A 21,952-nucleotide genomic window follows, 5' to 3' on the forward strand; every position below is an offset into this window, starting at 1 on the left:
GCCATTTGCAACAACTTGGATGGACCTAGAGGATATTATGCTAAGTGAAATAAGTCAGACAGGTTAAGACAAATACCATATGGTCTCACATATATGTAGAATCTAAAAAATGAAACAGAAGTACTCTTAAAGAGAAAAACTGATGGTTGCCAGAGGAGGCTGGGAGGGTAAATGAAATAGGTAAGGGGAGGATTAAGAAGTACAATCTTCTGGTTACAAAATACATAAGATTATATTCTCTACCCTGTACATAGAGAATATAGTCAATAATATTGTAACAACTTGTATGATGAGAGCTCCTAATTGCCTAGGCTTGTGGTGATCATTTCATAATGTATATAAATACCAAATCTCTATGTTGTATACCTGAAACTAATAAAATATTGTATTATCCATTATTCTTCAGTGAAACATACTTTAAAAGTTAAAAATAAAAACATTAAATTAAATTACCCTTATCCACTCTCTCATCTTACAGATCTACTCTCTTTAGACCCTGAAGGTGCTAGCTGAAAAGTTATGCAAGATACCTAAGTCAATCATCATATTTTAATACTGTTAATCATCTCTTCTTTCAAATATCTCCTTTCTTTGCTTCCCTAATACTCTACTGGGAGTTCTGTCACCTCTAGGAAGCTGCAGTAGCTCTTAGCTCCATTTCTAGCCCGGCACTGTAGAGGGGCATGCTGTACACACATCACCGTGACATAGATCAGATATGAGTGGGAGGCAGGGGAGGTGCAGAGTGGGTGGTAACAGCTGAGGCTGAGAGAGTGCTGCCTTTAGGAGAGAGTGAGTGTAACCCTTGCCACCCTTTGAGCCATAGTGCTTTACTCTTTCTTGTCTAATATCTCCCCAGGATCTAAGCCTAGCATGTCTGCAAGATGCTCTGAAAATTGCATCCCTCTAGCCAGACTTAAAATTTCAGTATTTCTGACACCTTCCCGTATCCTCCACACACAGGGCATTGCCAAGGATTAGTTGGGTCCTCTGAAAGGTTTGGCTTTACCCATCCATCCTCCTGCTGTTACCCTATGCTTGTCCTCATGCTATCTCCTCTGGCTTATTACTTTAATGTCCAGACTGTCTTTCATCTTACACAGTACTGCCAGAAAACTTTCTGGAGCTCTAGTGTTAGAGCATCCCTAATCAGAAGCTGTCAGTGAAGAATCTTAGCATAGGGGCGCCTGGGTGTCTCAGTGGGTTAAGCCTCTGCCTTCGGCTCAGGTCATGATCCCGGGGTTCTGGGATCAAGCCCCACATAGGGCTCTCTGCTCAGCGGGGAGTCTGCCTCCCCCCACTCTCTCTGCCTGCCTCTCTGCCTACTTGTGATCTCTATCAAATAAATAAAATCTTTAAAAAAAATAAATAAATGAACTACTTTGTATCCCTCTACAGTTCATCTGTAGTAAGATATTTATTGGTCTGAGTTATTAAACCTTAAGGGGTCACCTCACCATTGACTTGGAAACATGGAAGAAAGCTTCAAGATCATCTCCTCCAGATCAAAAACATAGCAGTTAGGGGGAGCTGTTATCCAGGGACTCATAAGTCCTCCTGGATTCTGCTTATTATATCATCAAGGTGATTCAGAGCAGGAAGTCTTCTCTAAGAGTGCAAGTCTTGAGAACAAAAGTACATTGATTGATAGTATTTTTGCAGTGATGTTTGACTTTCCCTCGTCTCTGCCAAAAAAAAAAAAAAAAAAAAATTTCTTGCCAGATACCAGGTAGACCAGTTTTAACAAGATGCACAGCATCCAATGGTAAAAATAAAAACTTGTTTTTAACTTCACTAAATTGTATTGGAGGATTTTTCTGTTTCATCTAAAAACACTACTTCTTCAGGTAGAGAGACTAAAAATTTATTTTTCCTCTTCAGTCTTAAAGGCATGTTGCATATGACACTTTCCTGTCACCAAGTTCCTGTGAGAAAAAAAGCTATAGATTTCATACTTGGGAGAAACCATAATGATCATCTTGTCCAGACATTCTTCCAATGTTTGAAACCCTTTTACGACATCCCCACAGGACATCACTCAAACTTGCAGAGCTGGAAATGTTCAAAGCGAAGTGGGAAGGAGTGGGGATGGAGGACAGAAGTCAGAAAATGTCAGTTATTCCATTTATGTTCTCTGCAATATGCTACCAGTTGAGAAATTTACATAAATCTACAGTGCTCTGAAATTTTTAAAACTTTCTTGACTCGAGTATTAAGATAACTTCCAATCAGAGACCCAAGTTCTAAATCAGGATTTCTGAACCTCAGCACTTTGTCCTTTGGAGCCAGATAATGTGTTGGGAGAAGCTGTCCTGTGCCTTATAGGATGTTTAGCTACATCTCCGGTCTCTACCCACTAAATGCCAGTAGCAGCTCACCCTCGTTTGACAATCTCTCCACCCTCCACAGGAGCTTGGTGGCAGAAAATTGTCATGTGCTTGACTTTAAGGTGCACATCAATTTCTGTAACTTTTTAGTGTAACACATGGAAAAGTGTGCATATCACAAGTGTACTGAATTTTCACAAACTGAACACAGTGAGTGATCAGCAACCAGATCAAGAAACAAGATTACTGGCACCCCAGAAGCTCTGATATCATCTCCCCTGACTCACTCCCCTCTTACAGCACCAGCCTTGATCACCAAAACCATTCCCACCTCATGCGTGGCTCTTCCATTTGCAGGAAAGTTGGCCTAACTTGCTCCCCCATTCTATTCAATCTCTATGAAGATAAAACCTCTTCTGAGTTCCTCCTCACAGTCCTAAATCACTCCACCACCCTGTTCCTGCTTTAATTTTCTTTACAGTTGTCACAACGGATTCTTGTCTATTTCTCCATCAAGTAAGAATCCAAGAGGATAAGAACATTATATTAGCATATTATAGGAGCTCAAGAAATTGAAGGCATGAGTGAATCCAAATTTCAGAAATTTTAAGATGAGGAGAATGCAAGTCATAGAATTAAGGAAATCCCATCATAGTTCTATTTATTGGGTGCCTACTATATGCCAGTCACTGCAATAATTATAGTCCTATATTATTTCTTTTAATATGCACTATAAGTCTGCAACCTGGGTGTATCATGTTGCTTTCAGAGTCAAGTAAAAAAAAACCCAACTGAAAGTAGATTAAACAAAAAGAATATTTAATATAATAAAAAGTGGTCCAGAGTTGGGGTGGCTCTGATTTTGACCAATTTTGTACCTCAAAGATATTACAGTGTCAGTCTCGTTTCTCTGCCATTTTATCAGCTCTCTCCATGTAGTCACAGATGGCTCCATTCCAAATGTCATGAGATTGCTCTACAATCTCCAGAAGCAGATAAAAAGAGAGGCTATGCATATGCATCTCTTCCCATCAATGAGGAAAGTCTTTTCCAGACTCTCCAGTTATCTCATAGGCCAGAATTCTATCACACATTGTTATAGGTTGAATGTTCTTCTCCCCCTGCCTCCTCCCTGCCCTGAATTCCCGTATTGATGCCCTACCTCCCAAGGTGATGGGATTAGTGCCCTTATAAGAAGAGACATGAGAGCTCAAGTTCAAGCTCTTACTCCTCGTGTGAAGACATAGCAAGAAAGCTGCTCTCCACAAGTCAGAAGGGAGCCCTCACTGGGAACTGACCCAACCAGTACCTTATCTTGGACTTTCCAGCCTCCATGACTATAAGAAACCAATTTCTGTTGGTTAAGCCACACAATCCATAGTATTTTGTTATGGCAGCCTTAACTGACTCATACACACATTTATGCCTAGTCACCATCAAAGTGAATGAGACTGATGCTTTGGCATATACCAGTCATTACTCAGCTAGCAGGGTCTACTTGCTACCTGAACAAAATGGGGTTCAGTCAATGCTAAAATGGCAGGAAATGGCAATTAGCCATACAATTGAAAATGTCTGCCACCCATGTATTATGTTACAGATAAGGAAACAGATTAAAGCAATTTATTGAGCAGAATTGGAATTTTAATCTAGGTATGACTATTTGCAAAGTCATACACTTTCCACCAGGTGATACCACTTCCCAAAGATTAAAACAGTCTCTTTTGTAATAACCAAGTTAAGAAAAGCTCTACCTTTATTATTCCCCTGAAAAAAAGTAACAGAGACAGGGAACAATTTTGTAATGTGTGTGCTACATCTGTGTGCAATGTGTGTAATGTGTGTCCTTCTCAATACCATCCTCCCATATTAGAAATCAGGGCTTCTTGGAGAAATGGCTCATTATAAAGCTGGGATGGGAGAAGTATAAGATGACCCTGGAGCATCTTGTGATGCTAGAAGTAGGGAAGAGTTAAAAAAAACAGAAAGATGGGAACATGTCAAGCGTAGGAACAAAATCTAACCTGAAAGATCTTCCAGTGCCCAAAGCTGGAACTATTTGAACAAAATTAATAAAATAATATTGGTTTACAACGCACAGAATAAAATAAATATTTTTATTTAATGATTATACTGATATAAATGATTAAACAGATAAAGACATGAGGGAAGAAGAGACAAAGCTTTCTTGCCAAAGAATTCCAAGTAATATGTATACATGTCTGTCATAGGAAGTGACACTTAGTCTCTCTCCTCCCCCAGTCCCCAGCCGAAAGATGAGCTAGCCTTAGTGACTCACTTGTGTGGAATAGAGTAGGGAAGGGGAAAAGTGATAACTTAATAGTGGAGAAACCTGCAAAGTCTACCTTCTCCAATAATGTCGAATGCATATCATTTACCCCTGATGTAATGTGATGACAAGGGCACTTCATAGCTCCATGGTGTTCTTTCCAAAAACACATCCCTGATCTAATCGTGAAATAAACCAACAGTTAAAACAAAACTGGAGGACATTTTATAGGATACTTGGCCAATATCAAAACTGCCAGAATCATCCACAAGGACGGACTGAAAAACAGTCACAGACCAGAGGAGACATTCCAGATCCAGTCTGGGTTCCTAAATGAAGGCTGGAACAGAGAAAGGACCATTAAAGGGGGGAATGATAAAATCTGGGTAAAGTCTGGAATTTAGCCAACTCTGCATTATATAAATAAATATACCAATGTCATTTTCTGAATTTTGACAAGTGTACAATAGTTATTTAAAATGTCATTGGGGGAAATGGGTAAGGGAGCTCCGTACTACCTTCGCAACATTTGTGTAAATTTAATGTTAGTCCCTAAATTTCAAAAATATATTTTTTATTTTTTTACAGTTGTGGGTTTGTTTTTGTTGTTGTTGTTGTTGTTGTTGTTGTTTTTAAGTAGGCTCCATGCCTAGTGTGGAGCCCAGTGCAGGATTGAACTCACAACGCTGAGATAAGACACAAGCTGGGATCAAGCATTGGACACTTAACTGACTGAGCCATCCAGGTACCCCTAAAAAATCCATCCAGATGATTGGAACTAGGTGTTGTTTTGTGGATGGTCATTGTACCATTCACTCTTCTTTTATATCTATTTGCAGTTAAAATTGTTTAATGTTAAATGCATGAAATACAAGATTCTCTGCATTACATATTAGTAATTAAGAATGACAACGTTTCTTGTGTCAATACTGAGACGGCAATGAACAAGTCGAACTTCATTGTCTTTAAACGAACAACTGATACTCTGTCACATTCTATAACCTTGCTGTTCAAGAACCAGCATGTCAGCATCCCCTGAGAGCTGGTTAGAAAAGCAGAGTGGATTAATATTTTAATCTCAGTCAGATAAAAAGTGGGGTCATCTAAGAGTGAGTGGGTTCAGAGGTGTGGTCCATGCCATGGGGGTCGTCTGCTGAAGTGTGGAATGGTATGATAGGGCTACTATACAAAGATAAGGCAACTATACAATTTATGGTCTGAATGAGCACACTTTTGAGATTGAAGGAGATATACAGGTGGGATGGCCACATGCCCACACAGCAGGCGCCATCCGGATTCTCCTGGGCAAAAGTAAACACATGGTCACCAGAGAAAGAAGTCACCACCTCTGTGGAGGGAGCAGCTATTAGAAAGTGAATGGATGTATGGGTCCATTCAGCCTCTAAGACCCTGTCTAGCATTGTTGCCAGTATAGGGCCAGAAGTAAAGAGATTAACAGTCTCACAGAGTTGGGGAAAAAGTGAGGCAGTAATATTAGAAAGTCAAGAGAATGAGGGGTCTGAGAGTCACTGACAAATGTCTTTGGAATGTCTGACAATACTCTACTAGCGTTGTCTAGTAGAGTCGTCTACAGTGTTGGGAATGTTTTCAAGCCACTTGCCTCATGTGGATAATGAGCAAATGAATTATTAATTAAAAATAATTTAAGTGTAAATAGCCACGTGAGGCTACCATGTTAGAAGGAACTGGTTTAGGGGTGTCTGGGTGGCTCAGTCAGTTAAGCACCTGACTTCCACTCGAGTCATGATCTCCAGGTCCTCAGATCAGGACCCGAGATGGGCTCCCCACGGAGCGCAGAGTTTGCTTCTCCCACTCTCTCTCCCTCTGCCCCTCCCCTTGCTCGTGCACTCTTTAATAAATAAATAAAATCTTTAAAAAAAATTGGTTTAAATTAAGCCAAGGGAAGAGTGAAATCAAGAGATTATTGGACTGAAAAGAAAGAGCAGCAGGAGTGAAATAAGTCAATCAGACAAAGACAATTACATGGTTTCACTTGTATATGGAATATAAGAAATAGCATGGAGGATCGTAGGGGAAGAGAGGTAAAACTGAATGGGAAAAAAATCAGAGAGGGAGACAAACCATGAGAGACTCTCAACTATAGGAAACAAATTGAAGGTTGCTGAAGGGGAGGTGGATGGGGGAATGGGGCGACTGAGTGACAAGCAAAAACGAGAGCATATGATGTGATGAGCATTATATGCAACTAGTGAATTAATGAAATCTACATCAGAAACTAATGAATATTCTGTATGTTGACTAATTGAGTTTAAATTTTTAAAAAAAGAAAGGGCAGCAAAAGCCAGAGGGCAAGATAAGATTTTATTGTGCAGATTTTTTTTTAATTTTTTTTTTTTTTTTTTTTTTTTTTAAGAGAGAAGATGTGGGAGAAGGGCAGATCAAGAGAGAATCTTAAGCAGGTTCCACACAGAGCATGGACCCCCCAGGCAGGGCTGGATCTCATGACCCTGAGATCACGACCTGAGCCAAAATCAAGAGTTGGCTGCTTAACTGACTAAGCCATCCAGGCGCCTCCCATTGTGCAGGTTTTAGAATAAGAATAACTGTATTTAGTTATGTGTGATGATTAATCCCAAAGTGTGACAGTGCTTGATAAGAACCAAGAAAAGAGGGGCACCTGGGTGGCTCAGTGGCTTAAAGCCTCTGCCTTCAGCTCAGGTCATGATCCCAGGATTCTGGGATCGAGCCCTGCATCGGGCTCTTTGCTCAGCGGGGAGCCTGCTTCCCTTCCTCTCTCTCTGCCTGCCTCTCTGCCTACTTGTGATATCTGTCTGTCAAATAAATAAATAAAAATCTTAAAAAAAAAAAAAAAAAGAACCAAGAAAAGAATTGGTGAGATTTAAGTGTGAAATCTGAATGTGGACAGTCATGTGGGTGACCCTGGAAATGATGGAGCAGAGCCAGGAGTGGAGGGTGCATTTCCATTAAAGGCCTTGGGGAAAGTTATGTGGGTCCGTGAGAACACAGGATGGAGCATTCTTGTTTTTGTTTTTCAACTATTAGTTGTGTTCCTGGAAGAGGCAGTGTGGATCAAGAAGTAGATTCCTATCTCTGGCCCTGGTCATGAGGGGAGGTGGTGGTGGACAAAAGGGAAAATTAATTTTTTTTTTTTAACAAAGGAGGATACTAATGATGGTGGTTAAACCTTTTTTTTTTTTAATATTTATACTATTTTAGGTAGTAAGTTATTAACAAGTATTTAAACCGAATTGAGTGATAAACTAAACAACAAATAAATGATCTTATTTTCCAGATCTTCTTTAACTTTGGAAATGGACTCCATTTAGAGGTAAGGAACCGAGGGGATTGTTTCTGTCTTTTGAACTCAGAGGCTTAATTTAATGGAAGACAATTTGGCTATGCCTTACCAGATTAAAAATGTACACTCCCTTAGACTTAGCCATTCCTACTCAGTCAAGTGCACAGAACATATATCCAGAGATGTTCAATGCAGTATTTTGTGACAATCAAAATGTTCATTGATAGAATGGTAAAACAACTTACGGTACATGAAGAATGTCCATGATGAGGTATTGAATGAAAGATCAAGGGGCAGAATAAGATGTATGGTATAATTCCATTTTTATAGGGCAAAGAGCTTTATACATGTGCAACTGTATGGTCATAAGATAAGATGATCAAGCAGTTACCAGTGAATACACTGAAGTGTGAGAGAAAAAGTAGAATAAAGTTTTAATTTTACACTGTAAACTATAATGTTATTTTGCTGTTTTGTTACATAATTTGTTTTCAACTAAAAATAAGACAAAAAATAATGACCTAGTGATAACCATTATTTCTGGGAAAAAAATGTTATGTAGAGCAACAAAATAAGATGATAAATCTAGTATAAAAATGATTTCTGATCTTAGTATACTAGGTCAGTTGTATCGAAATTTTCCTTGCATAAATGTTTTTCTGTAAAGCCCAACTGAAAATATATAGAATAAATCTTTTCTACTCAAAGTTCTTGAGAACAAAAGATGGATAATTTAATCCTTTACATCATCCTTCAAACAATAAATTCATTAACTGACAATTTCACTAGGTTTTAGTTAAATTGATATCACAGGTTAGTTACTAAGATTTAGTTTTAAAACATTGGGTAATTCATTTTTAAACTATAAACCACCACAGAAAAATGAAACTTCATTTTCAGTAAGGAAAGAATTTTTGACACACTATTATTTTTTAATTTGCCAATTTGTATGGTCACTCAATTACTCTAGGCTGTTAAAAGAACAACCCAATGATCATAAATCTTGAAAAGATCTGGTTGGCTTTATTGATTGATGAATAGGGAAGCATCCAGTCTAGGAAACAGTTGTACAAAGCAAGAGGGTTTTATAGACCAAAGCCAGCAAGAATAGGAAGTTACACTGGGTATTTGTTGATTGGGTAGAGCAGAGTCACTTTGGAGCTGGGGCAGATGAGATAAGGTCCTGAGCAGGTCAGTGCTGACTGCTTGCCTAGGCCTTCCTTTCTGGGAAGGCCAAGCACAGAAATTTAGTTAGGTTCCCATGTATTAATGCAGGGCTTGTCGTGGGCGACTCCATCTTGGGTCTTAGTCTGGACACTGTAATAAGCCTTTTTTACTCTTCAGTCTGGGAAATCTGTTCTAACTGATAAAAGCAAAACCGTGCTGTTCTACTGGTTTAGAGACGATTTCCTGAATGCCTATGGAGTTTGTCAGAGTGTACATACTTCCTCTTTGAAAATGAAACCTGTTAAGAAATAAGATATGTATACCTTAAGATTTGCATAACTATTTTTAAAGTCTTAATAAATTACAGAATACCATAGTGTTTTAGGATACTTAATAATTTTTTTGACAATATTTTATTGTTGTAGGTCTTAAACCCAGGAAATGAACATACTCTGCTTCCTAAACACACTCACTTAGTGCGGCAAAAGCGGTCCTGGATCACCACCCCTGTGGTTCTTCGGGAAGGAGAGGATCTGTCCAAAAGGAATCCGATCGCCAAGGTACCTTCTACAGAAAAATAGGAAATAAATGTATATTACTGAAATATAGTGGGAGAAGACTTTTATGTTCATTTTTAAATTTAAGGAAAATGATACAATGTACCTACTGAGTCTTAATATTCTATTGGATTATACAATTTGGGGCTTCAATTCACCTAAGAGTCAGAGATCTGACACTAGTTCAATCTTTCTTTAATTGAAAGGGCCACTGTACTCAAAAGAGGGTGTTATATGTAGAGGAAGAAAGATTCTTTCACTAGGTTCTCTGACTGGTGCCCTATAATTTGGAGTGACAGAAGACAGATTAACAGGAGAATAACAAAGAAGTCTATTAATGTGTGTACTGCTCCTATAACACATGGGAGTACCCAGGGATGAATAATTCAAAGGTCTGGTTAGAATTGGGGCCTATAAAACATCTTAGCAAAGCAACAGTAAACTTTTAGAGAAGTCACAAGACAAAGGAAAAGGTCCTTGAATCTCTACGGGTGGAAAATTATGGGGAACAAGTGATAGGGAAAGGCTAGTTAATACAGTTACTTATGTGGATACCCCAGTGCCATCTCTAAGCTGATAAGGGTCTAAAGTTGTCTCTGATAATTAAATTTTGTCCTTCCTGGTAAAGAAGGGAGGGAAGACACCTTTACAAATTTATGGCCGGCTTTGAGGCACGTAGGGGAAAGACAGAGAACTTTTCTTGAATCTGCTTTTCAGTTGCTCAAAATAATCCTACACCAAAGTGACACATTTGGGGATGGCATATTCTGCCACCCTACATACAAAAAGTAATTTTCAAAATGAAAAGAACTGGTATCTAATGGGGAGGGTGACCATACATCTTGAAGGGTACCCATTGTCCTGGCCTAATAATTAATTACCCTCTTTCACTCTCAAAGTGGCATATTTTTTTATAAATTAGATGGTAATCCAGCTAGTATGTATCTCAAACTTAGCATGTGCACACCTGAACCCTTGATTTTTTCCCCTCAAGCTGTCAGTTCTACCCATTTCAGTCAATGGCACATAATTCTATCCAGTTTTTCAAAAATGTAGCAGGTACTATCAGTTCTACCTCCAGAATATATTCCAGATCTGCTCACTTCTCTCCATGGTCACCCCCATCATCCAAGTCAGTGTCATCTCTGCACTGCGTTGGCAGAAGAACCCCTGACCTTGTCTGTCTGCTTCGCTTTTACCATCCCCCACCCTGCCACAGCCCATTCTCTAGAAAGCAGCCAGAGTGATCTTTTAAATAAAAGACAAATCAAAGCATGTTCACCCCCTTAGTGAAGGCATTTCAATGGCTTCCTGCTGCAATGGAAGGAATGTTCTTTACTATGACCTGTAAGAGTGCTAATACAAGACCTCCTCTCCAACCTTGGCTCCTATCACCCCCCATCTCCCACTCTCCTAGATCCCTAAACCAACACAAATTCTTCCCAGCTACTCACCCTTTGCCCTTGCTGTTTCCTATGCCTGGAATCCCCTCCCCACAGATACCTGCAGTATTTCATAGCATCAAGCCTCTGCCCAAGTGTCATCCCCTAAAAGATCTTGTTGCCTTTTCTGCCTCACCCCATCTCTCTATCCCTTGACTCCCATTTCAGCCTGGTTATAGTGCATTCCACTCTATGCCATGCCATACATTGCTTACTTGCTGTCTGGCTCCTTTGGTAGAGTGTAAGCTCCCAGGGGGCAAGAGCTTAGTTCTTAGGCTCACAGCTCATGCCCTGTACCCTAAGCAGTGCCAACATCCATTGGGGGCTCAGCAAACATTTGTGTGAATGAATACATGTTCATATCCAAGTTTATCTTTCCAACATTATAAATATCATGCATGAAGAGCTCCTTCAAAGGAAAGGCAGCTACAGAAGACGATTTCCTCTCTCTAGCAACATGTTCTTTTCATAAAAGTCTTCTAAAATCCAAATTTTTAATTGTGGCTTTACATAATAGTATGTATATAAGCAACTAAGTTTGCTGGTTGGGTTTGGTTTTCTGAGGTGTTTGAGTCATTCATACGTTTTCTCAATAAGTTTTTCTAAACTGCATTGATTTTTTGGGATTCAATAAGCATTAGTTATTCTTAGTAATTTTAATTACATGAATGGTTACATATGTAAAATTTACATAAAAAGTTGTTACATATGTAGAAATTACATAAAAAGTAAAAGATCTTATTAAATTTCCTCAACTTTCCAAATTGTCTATGTAGAGATAATACTGTCAACAGTGTAATATTCTCTAAATCTTAAAAAATTCATAAATATGTGTATACTTACATACTCTTAAGTATATACATATATATAAACAAACCAACAGTTATGTCCACACACAGTTTTGCTTTATTTTTAACCTAAATAGAGTGATGTAATATATAATTAGTACATGAAGATCTAGAATTCTTTAGAAATACTATATATATATACACACACACACACATATATATATACATTTTTATATACATATGCATATACTTGGCAAAAAACAGAGACAGAGAGAAGATAAAGAGAAAGATAAACAGAGACAGAAGCTCAGTGAAAGGTAATCATGGACTGCCCCAGGTTCACCATTCCACTCCAGGAGCAGAGCTGGTGTAGCAGGAGGTTGGAAGCCCCTGTCTGCTGTCTCCTTGGTCATTCTCAGCAGCTGTTCCCCAGCCCTAGTGCATGTTGGGAAATCTATAGGAAGGAAGTGTAACTATCCCGAGATTTCAGGACAAAGAAGTGACCAGGTAGGTGAATGGCGATGGCTTCTGTGATGTCTGAAGAAGAAAATAAAGAACCAATAGGGGGCCACAGAGACCCATTTACTAAGTAAGAATTACAGACAGGAATGAAGTTTTTATAGAAAAAGAAGATGACGACTACAGAAGGCATTTGAAATGGGTTAGATGCATGAATTTCTTGAGACATTCTAAGCAGGAAAGGCACTTGACTTTTTTAATTACTTCTATAGAAGGATGCCTTATTCATCCTTTCCAGATGATCGAATGGATTTATAGAGGTAATTTTGACACTGCAAGAGGCGGGGAGGGTCAGAGAGAGAGGGAGAGAGAATCTCAAGCAGATGTGTTACATGGATGAAGCCCAACGTGAAGCCCAACACCAGGCTCAAACTCATGATCCTGACATCATGTCCTGAGCCAGAATCAAGAGCTTAACTGACTGAGCCACCCATGTGCCCTTCCTCATGTGCTAAATTTAAAAATCTGTCCTCCCAAGATATACCCCTAACGATAACTTAGTTTTATAGCACTTAGTAAGAGGTAGGCCGTAATATCTCTCCACTTTAGTGAGAGGAACACTGAGGCACAGAGAGGTTAAGTAACTCTTAGTATCAGGTAACTAGTAAGTGGCTGAGACAGGATTTGAACCAGGTTCTCTGACATCAGCACATCTTCTCTTGAGTGCTTGTGTCCTCCCTTCTTCCTATCAACATTATGACAACTTTGGAGGGAAATTTTCCATTGAAAATATGTGCATGTAAGTTACAGAGAGTTTAACTTGGGGCATTCTTCTGTTATTTTTGTGTTAGATACATTCTGATCTTGCAGAAGAAAGAGGACTAAAAGTTACATACAGATACACTGGAAAAGGGATCACAGAGTCACCGTTGGGCGTGTTTGTCTTTAATAAAAACACAGGAGAATTGAACATCACCAGGATTCTTGATCGAGAAGAAACACCAAGTTTTCTGGTAGGAAGAATTATTTTACTTTAATTAGTTTATAGTTTTTCTTTGGTAGTAGTTATGATTTGTTTTTATATTGTAGTAATTTAATTACCTTAGCTTACATTTAATCTCTTCTATTATTTATGTCATGATTTCAGCTAGTTGGTTATGCTTTGGATGAAAGAGGAAACAGTCTTGAGAAACCATTAGAACTCCGCATTAAAGTTCTTGATATCAATGACAACGAGCCAGTGTTCACACAGGACGTCTTCGCTGGGTCTATTGAAGAGTTGAGTGCTGCAGGTCAGAGTTTGTTAATTTTATGAATGAGTATCCCTCCACCCCGTCATTTTAACCCCATTATGTAACTGAACACTAAATCATATATCTTGATGGAGACCCACAGGACACATGGTAATAAACCTATCACTCTAGGTTTGCAACCGCTTTTTCTGTGACAAGTTCTAAAGGCTTTACATGGTATCTTTTTTTTTTTTTTTTTTTATCCTCAAAACAGATAGGCAGATGGATGGAACAGGTTAGGTTTCTGTAGCCACTATGCTGCCTTCTAGCTGGAAAGCAGCCTTATACAACATGTAAACAAATGGGTGTGGCTATGTTGCCGTAAGATGTTATATACAGAAACAGGTGACTGTGCTGGTTAGCAGTAGTTCACTGACCTTTGGCTTATGTTATGTCTCTTGTCAGGTTTATTGATAACATGGTCCAATGCAGTAGTCCATGTGAAGGCTTGCAGGAGAGATTTCTCTTTGATCATAATCTAGAGAACAGCTGTTCTTCTCCTGAATTGTTTGTATTTTACTAAGCATGTATTTGTACCTGTTCATCCTTATTTCTTTGTATTGATCGCTAGAGCTATTAGAAATAAATTTGCAGCCTTGCCCTCTTCTTATCTTTCTTATTTCTGCACCCATTCACACTTACTTTCTCATCCAATTAAAGTTTTTCATCTTGGGGACGCCTGGGTGGCTCAGTTGGTTAAGCAGCTGCCTTCGGCTCGGGTCATGATCCCAGCGTCCTGGGATCGAGTCCCGCATCGGGCTCCTTGCTCATCAGGGAGCCTGCTTCTTCCTCTGCCTCTGCCTGCCATTCTGTCTGCCTGTGCTTGCTCTCTCTCCCTCTCTCTCTCTAAAAAAAAAAAAAAAAAAATCTTAAAAAAAAAAAAAAAAAAAAAGTTTTTCATCTTGGTAAGCTGTGATTTTGATAAGCACTTAAAATCCTTTTGTGAACAGGCTGAAATTATAAAGAGAATAATAACATACATGACTTGTGCTTAAAGTTGAGTTTCAACTTGGACGCCTTTGTTTCTAATGCCAGATACCCTTGTGATGAAAATCAGTGCAACAGATGCAGATGAGCCCAATACTCCGAATTCTAAAATTTCCTACAGAATTGTATCTCAGGAGCCTGCTTATCCTCCAGTGTTCTACTTAAATAAAGACACAGGGGAGATTTATACAACCAGTTTTACTTTGGACAGAGAGGTAACTTAGTATTTTATGTTGTTCATCTTTTAAATGCTAAGTTAGTATTTTATGTTGCTCATCTTTGAAACCCTTTTTTATATCTCTAGGTTTTCCTTTCTGTTAATTTATTTTCTCATTAGCTTACTATCTTGTATATTCTTCATTTATAGGATAACTCCTACAAATACCCTCTTCTAGCAAGGTGCAACCCGATATCACATGAGCCATCTGTGGCCATTGATCACTTAAGGTGTGATTCATCCAAACTGAGATGTGCTATAAATACAAAAAAGTCACCAACTTGGAAAGACTTAGCCTGAATAAAAAATGTAACATTTTACCTTAGTAATATTCTGTTGATTGCATGTGGACACAATAATATTTTAGATCCCATGGGTAAATAAAATGTATTTGTTTAAAATTAGTAGTATCACCTTTTTTGAAAACTTTTTAAAATTTGACTGTTAGGAAACTTAAAATTACATAAGGACAGCTCTGTTCTGGGGCCTCTCCAGGCAGGATTCTGTTTGCGATAGCATCGTAAAGCAATGTTCTGTAATTTGTGTTTCTGTAATGAAGCATCGGGAGTCTCCTCTATTGCTAATACAGAACAGAGACTGACACAGGAGTCCTAATCGGGATAATAGAAATAGTCATAAAGGAAGGAATTGTAAATCCCAAATTGGAGGAAATTTTCAATAGGATTCCTGGATAGGCTATTCTCAAACATTTCACTTTTTTATTTCTAACTGAAAGGGAAAATTTTGGATCAAAACAGGAGATGGGAGGTTTTTTTAAATGCTACATACATAAAGGTTTTAACAGTGTGCACGAGGAGAATGTGGATGATCCTAAGAACGCTGTATTGTCACCAGACGTAAATCATCGTCCGGGCGCAGTCACTGTATTTTGTATTGCTTGGGAAAATCATTTCCTTTTGCCCAGAGAAGGAGAAGATTGTGCCCAACATCGCTGACTGGATCTCTATAAAATTAATATTATTATTCCTAAAAGTCTACTCCGTACCTTTTCACATAAAATTAGAATGGAAAAGTATTATTTTTAACTATCCTGATTTGTGATAAGCGTCTGTCTTTGAAATAGGGCAAGTTTAGCCAATAACGATGCCTGTCACTTATTGGGCATCTACGGTGTGCCAAGTGCTATTCGAAGCCTTTTACATAGATCAATCCATTTAATCCAACTAAAAACTCTGTGAGGCAGGTCCTCCCTGTTATCCACATTTTACACAGAAGGAAACCAAGGGTCAGAAGGATTAAGTGTATTTACAACACAGCTAGTAAGTGACAAAGTCAGAATTAGAATCCAAGCAACTGGCTCTGGGGCCTCAGTTGTCCTGACTCGCACTGGGCGGTTCTGTCCCACACAGGACCCCCATGCACTGGACCTGGCTGCCCCTGCTTTTTCTTACACTCCAGCTACACCGAATGGAGCCATCATAAGGGTACCGTGGGGAAGAGAAGAGCTCACTTTGGAGTGGCATGTGAGACACCATTCTCCAAGATAGGTTCTCTAAGAATCATAGCTCTCAGAAAGTCTGGACAAAGTCAACCACGTTTTTTTCCTCACAGGCGAAGTTTTCTTGGGGACTAGGTTTTCCTTGCTTAAATCTTAGCTAAAAATGAAGAACCAATTCCTACTATAGTCACCCCTGCCCCAATCACTTTCTTGTAGAGCAGACTGCATTTTGAATGGCACTTCCTTGCACACAGACTATTTTAAGGAGAGACTCATTTCCTGATAATGTCGCCAATGACACATTTAAGAATTTGACTACCAGCAACTTTTCTAGGCTTTTTCTGGCCTCTAGAAATGCTCTGACGGCAAATAAACAGCATCTTCACATGAATAACAGATCATAAAATGTATTTGTGAATAAAATATACTGTGGTTCATTCTCTTGATGATGAAATGAACTAGAAAGACAGATTTGGGAGTGACTCATTTTCACCCCAGATGGATATTTTTCATTGCCTTGCAGGAACACAGCAGCTATACTTTGATAGTGGAAGCAAGAGACGGCAATGGACAAATAACAGATAAACCAGTAAATCAAGCTCAAGTTCAGATTCGTATTTTGGATGTCAATGACAACATACCTATAGTCAAAAATGAAATGGTAACCGTTATTTTTATAACAGATGTATTCACTTACTCGTATTTTAGTCTTACCTAAAAATATATCATTACATTTGTGTTACACTAAAATAAAAACCCTATGTTCATGTTTTGCAGACTGAAATGCTAATTGAAGAAAATCAAGCCAATGTAACAGTGATGCACATAGACGTGTTTGATGCAGATGAAATAGGCTCTGATAATTGGTTAGCAAATTTTACGTTCGTGTCAGGAAATGAAATGGGTTATTTCCACATAGAAACTGACACTCAAACTAATAAAGGAATTGTGACTCTTATTAAAGTAAGTATTTCGTGTTCAAAATTGGAATGGGAAAAATTGGTGCAGAGGAAGAAATGATTGTATTTTGAGCCTCAAACACTTAAGAGTGCTTTACATACTCAACTGACACCACAATTGTTTGAGATTGGAGACCCCCCTATTTGCCAAAGTTCTATAGTTAGTAAATGGTCGCACTACAGTCCAAATTCAGATCAGGGGACTCGAACCCTAATCTGACAACATGTTACAGAATCATTATTGCTCAACACACTTCCCGTCTTGCTTGCAACCCATGTCTGACTAGAGCATCCTTACCTCATGACCTCTTGCTTCTACTAAGTATCCCCAATTTACTATGTCTTTATTGATCAACTTATCGTAAAGCCAGACCTCACCAATAGTGTGTAAAAACTAAAGCTATAATTACTTGACAAAGCTCGAATCCAGTTGTCCTTATGCTTCAGTATGCCTAAGAGTCACCTTGTAAAATTACGTGCCCCAGATGCAGATTCCTGGGCCCTATAATCAAGTCTGATAGGATGGAGCTCAGGAACTTGCCTTTATAACAGAAATCCACTTGTGATTCTAATGTTTAGTATGAGGGTCACATTTTGAAACCCAGTATTCTAACTTCTTGTGCTTAATTGAATCAGTGAAAGAAAAATAGTCTTATTAAGCATATGGGTCTTATACATTTGAAATTTATTACCCCCCCCACAGAATTTTTTTAAAGCAAATATTATAATTATAGGATGGATTTTTATCTAACATTATAAGTAAGAAAGAATATCAGTGTATTTTTAAATTGCTTATGATAGAATCGCCTTATCAGATTTTGAAATAAAATGCAAAGCTGTAGCTCCTAAAATACTATTCCATTAATCACACACAGACAAAAGTTGATTCCCAAAGTTCTAAATATACTAAAAATTAGTATATGAAAGAGTAGGTAAAGTCTAACCATAGGAAGAGGAATAATGGTAATATAAATATATAACAGAATAGAGAAATATTCACTTGAATTTTCATGGTAATAATTATGTGTACCATTTATTAATAAGCTATTATATGCACTTACTTAGATTGCCACTTTGTAAAGCAAGGGAAAATAGAATAAGATTACCTCGTGCTTAAAGGGAAGACACATTTTATGATTATGAAAGAAGTGGATAATAGCATCAGATTGGTGCCATTCACATAAATTTGCCTATTTATAAAGAAGTAAGTAATCCTCTTAGTCATAGAATGTGAGTATAACCTTGCTAGATGCCTAAGACAAAAAGCCAATAACACATAAGGAGAAAGTCAGTGATGAATGATAGAAGTTCTAGAAGTATTCTCACTCTACCATGGTAGCACAACAAGGGATGCTATGCCAAAGGGGGCATAGCAAAAAATAGTACACTTAGTATTAAAGTGACCACAGCAGACTGAGAAAATTATAAATTTCCTGTCTCAATTATATGAAGAATTGCTTCCAAATTTTAAGAGCAATCATCAGATTCCATTCAAAGGAAGTTAGACAAAGAAGATATATAGTTAGCAAATATGGAAGTAAAGGATACTCAATATCATTAGTCATTAGGGCAGATGCAAATTAAAACTACAAGAGATAGCACAATGCCTCTACGTAAGTGGCTGTAATCAAAAGGACTGACAACTCCAGGCATCGGCAACATTATGCAGAAACTGGAACTCCTCTCTCTTGCTGGTGAAAACATAAAGTGATACAGCTAGTTTGGCAGTTTTTTCCAATGTTAAACACCAAGGAGTTGGTGACCAGAGATTTAGTCCTAGGTATCCACCCACAAAAAATAAAAACATATATTGTAATAACTTGTACGATGTCAGTAGTAACCACTTATCATGGTGAACATTGCATAGTGTGTAGAATTGTCAAATCCCTACATTGTACACTAAATACTAATAAAACATTTGCATGTCCAGAAAGAAGTATATCTATACAAAAACTTCTATGCAACTTACAAGCAGCTTTTATTCATAATAGTCGAAAACTGGTCACAATAAAATGCCCTTCAGTTGATAAACAGATAAAATGCAGTATATCCACATAGTGGAATATTCTTGGTTAGTGAAAGGGAATGGAGTCCTCATACTTGCTACTACACAGATGAATCTCAAAACCATGCTTTGTAGAAGAAGCCAGACACAAAATACTACATATTGTATGATTTTTTCTCTGTGAAATTTCTAGAAAAGCAAAACAATGGATATAGACATTAGTTGCTCAGGGCTAGCTGTGAGTGATGACTGACTACAGACAGGCAAAAAGGAATTTCTTGGGGGTGATGAACATGTTCTAAACCTGGATGGTGGTGACATTTGCAAAACTGTATAGGCTTGCTAAAAATCATCATGTTATATATTTATAATGGGTGAATTTTATTCTATGTAAATTATACCTCAATAAGGCTGTTCTCAATAAAGGAGAACAAATACTTTATTTTTAAAAAAGATTTTATTTATTCATTTGACAGAGAGAACACAAGCAGGGGGAGGGAGAGGGAGAAGCAGGCTCCCTGAGGCAGGGCTTGATCCCAGGACCCTGGGATCATGACCTGAGCTGAAGGCAGATGCTTAACCAACTGAGCCACCCAGGCACCCTGGGAACAGATACTTTAAACTGAAAATGCAGATAATAGTTCATCACATAAGGAAAAGTCAAGGCTTTGTTAACAAATTAACAAATACATTTAAATTCTTAAATGCTATTAAAAGTAGCAAAAATGGAAATGATAAAATATGTTGACCATTTTAGAAACAGAGAGGTATTTGTCCTTATTCATTGTTCATGATGCTGGAAATTTTTTTCATGCTCTCTGGAGAACTGTGGCTATTTATAATATATGGCTATTATATGAAACAGGTTTTATTGCCCTAGTACCTAGCTCATATTTTAGCATTGCTGTGGCCTTCCATGGTCTTTGAATACTAATGACGCCTGGCTGGAATATTTTCTTTCACATCCAGCATATGTCACGCTATTAAAACAAGCATGTTAAGTGCAAGGGCAGCTTAAGATAACTCTCACAAGGATCATACAATCATAAAGACTGTATTGTCTCTAGTTGTTTTCCATTGAATCCTTGTCTCAGCACCCTAGTGGCTGATTTTACAAAGAGGGCAGAAGGTGTTATCCATCCAGAACCCTGCAGAGAAGAAAATGATTCTGTAATAAGTCGTCAAAAAACAAAGTGAATAACTTTGCAGTAATTCATTTAAACACATGTAATACATTTAATATTATACCAAAGAAACAAGCAAAAATGCCCCCCTGTGTCTAAATGGTCAGGACCACAAGAAATAAAAATCAACAAGACCTAAATAAACGTTGACTAGGTATTTCTTTTCACAGTGGAATACAGCTCAACAGAGGAAAAGTGATTTGTGTAAAAATGTTCACAGCAGTATTAATTATATTTAAAAATTACAGATACTCCAAATGCCTAATAATCAAATGGTTAAGTAAACTAAATACATCTAAATGGTAGAATACTGTAGAAATGTTTATAAAAGGAAAATGGACAAATTGGAACATAAAATATGTATTCAGTGATACACTGACTATCAAATATACTTTACAAATTTCACAGTTCACAAAGAATCAATATTTGGATTTGGAGGAAGGTTAATCTTTTATGGCATTAATAGCAAACCAGATGATAGACATTATGCTAAAAAGGGTGTGGAGGATAGGTTCTTTGTTTAAATAAATTTGAAAACCCTTGGGCTTAGGCAAGTTCAACCAGGAGGTCTCAGCTTTTTGATATGCTCATGTGCAGTAGAAGTCTATACTAGGGGGACAGCCAGCTGCTACCACTAGGCATGTGACCTTTTTCACCAGAACAAACCCATAGAACACGTTTTAAGGAATATTATATCACATGTCCATTAACTTTTTTCAATAAAGTAAAAGAAACAGGTTGTTAAATATGTGTGTGTGTCTATATAATATATTTTCAATGATCTGGACTTTAAAAAGATAAATGGGGGATGTAACCTAAATCATCCTTAGCATTGATGAATATCCAAGCTGACAGACTTTTTAATTGCTTGGTATTGTTATGAGTTAGATTACTGAGTGCTAATGTATTCTGCATATGTTAAATTGTCATATCTAACATTAAAACTATACGTGTATGTATGCTCTATGCGTGTTCTAGTTGTTTTCTCTTTTGAAAGAATTTCCTTTGATTTTGTCTTCCTAGGAAGTAGATTATGAAGAAATAAAGAATCTTGATTTCAGCATTACTGTCACCAACAGAGCAGCTTTTCACAAATCAGTTAAGGATAAATATAAGCCTACATCCTTTCCCTTCAAAGTAAAGGTGAAAAATGTGAAAGAAGGCATTCATTTTAGAAGTAGCACAATCTCCGTTCATGTTAGCGAGAGCATGGATAAGTCCAGCCAAGGCCAAATAATTGGAAAATTTCAAGCTTTTGACGAAGACACTGGACAAGTAGCTCATGTAAGGTAAGAGACAGTTATGAATATATTTCCTTATTTTAAATGATTTTAAATGCCTGTCTTCAAAAAATCATAATGAAATTTGAACATTTTCTTCCTTCACTCCCAGTATTACAGCCCCCAAAGGTCTGGAGATTAAATTATCCAGAGTTGTACCTGCAACTGAGAATCACGGAGAAATTTCCCCCCAGACCACCTTCCCTCCACCAGCTGAGTGTGAGACAGATACTGGGTG

At 37.9% G+C, this 21,952-nt stretch overlaps 1 protein-coding gene across 1 annotated transcript in view; it reads left to right on the forward strand.

Annotated features, from left to right (window-relative positions):
- The window catches only part of LOC111142408 (desmoglein 2), a 42,490-nt gene that overhangs the window by 8,182 nt on the left and 12,356 nt on the right, over positions 1-21,952 (forward strand). The window contains exons 2-9 of the mRNA XM_022495477.1: positions 7,913-7,948; positions 9,511-9,645; positions 13,183-13,344; positions 13,479-13,623; positions 14,659-14,825; positions 16,810-16,947; positions 17,064-17,249; positions 21,458-21,723. Coding sequence (XP_022351185.1) covers positions 7,913-7,948; positions 9,511-9,645; positions 13,183-13,344; positions 13,479-13,623; positions 14,659-14,825; positions 16,810-16,947; positions 17,064-17,249; positions 21,458-21,723 — 1,235 coding nt within the window. The remainder of the gene's footprint in view (positions 1-7,912; positions 7,949-9,510; positions 9,646-13,182; positions 13,345-13,478; positions 13,624-14,658; positions 14,826-16,809; positions 16,948-17,063; positions 17,250-21,457; positions 21,724-21,952) is intronic.

Source organism: Enhydra lutris, unplaced genomic scaffold, assembly GCF_002288905.1.
Source record: "Enhydra lutris kenyoni isolate GAN:26980312 unplaced genomic scaffold, ASM228890v2 scaffoldscaffold8, whole genome shotgun sequence".
Taxonomy (NCBI): domain Eukaryota; kingdom Metazoa; phylum Chordata; class Mammalia; order Carnivora; family Mustelidae; genus Enhydra; species Enhydra lutris.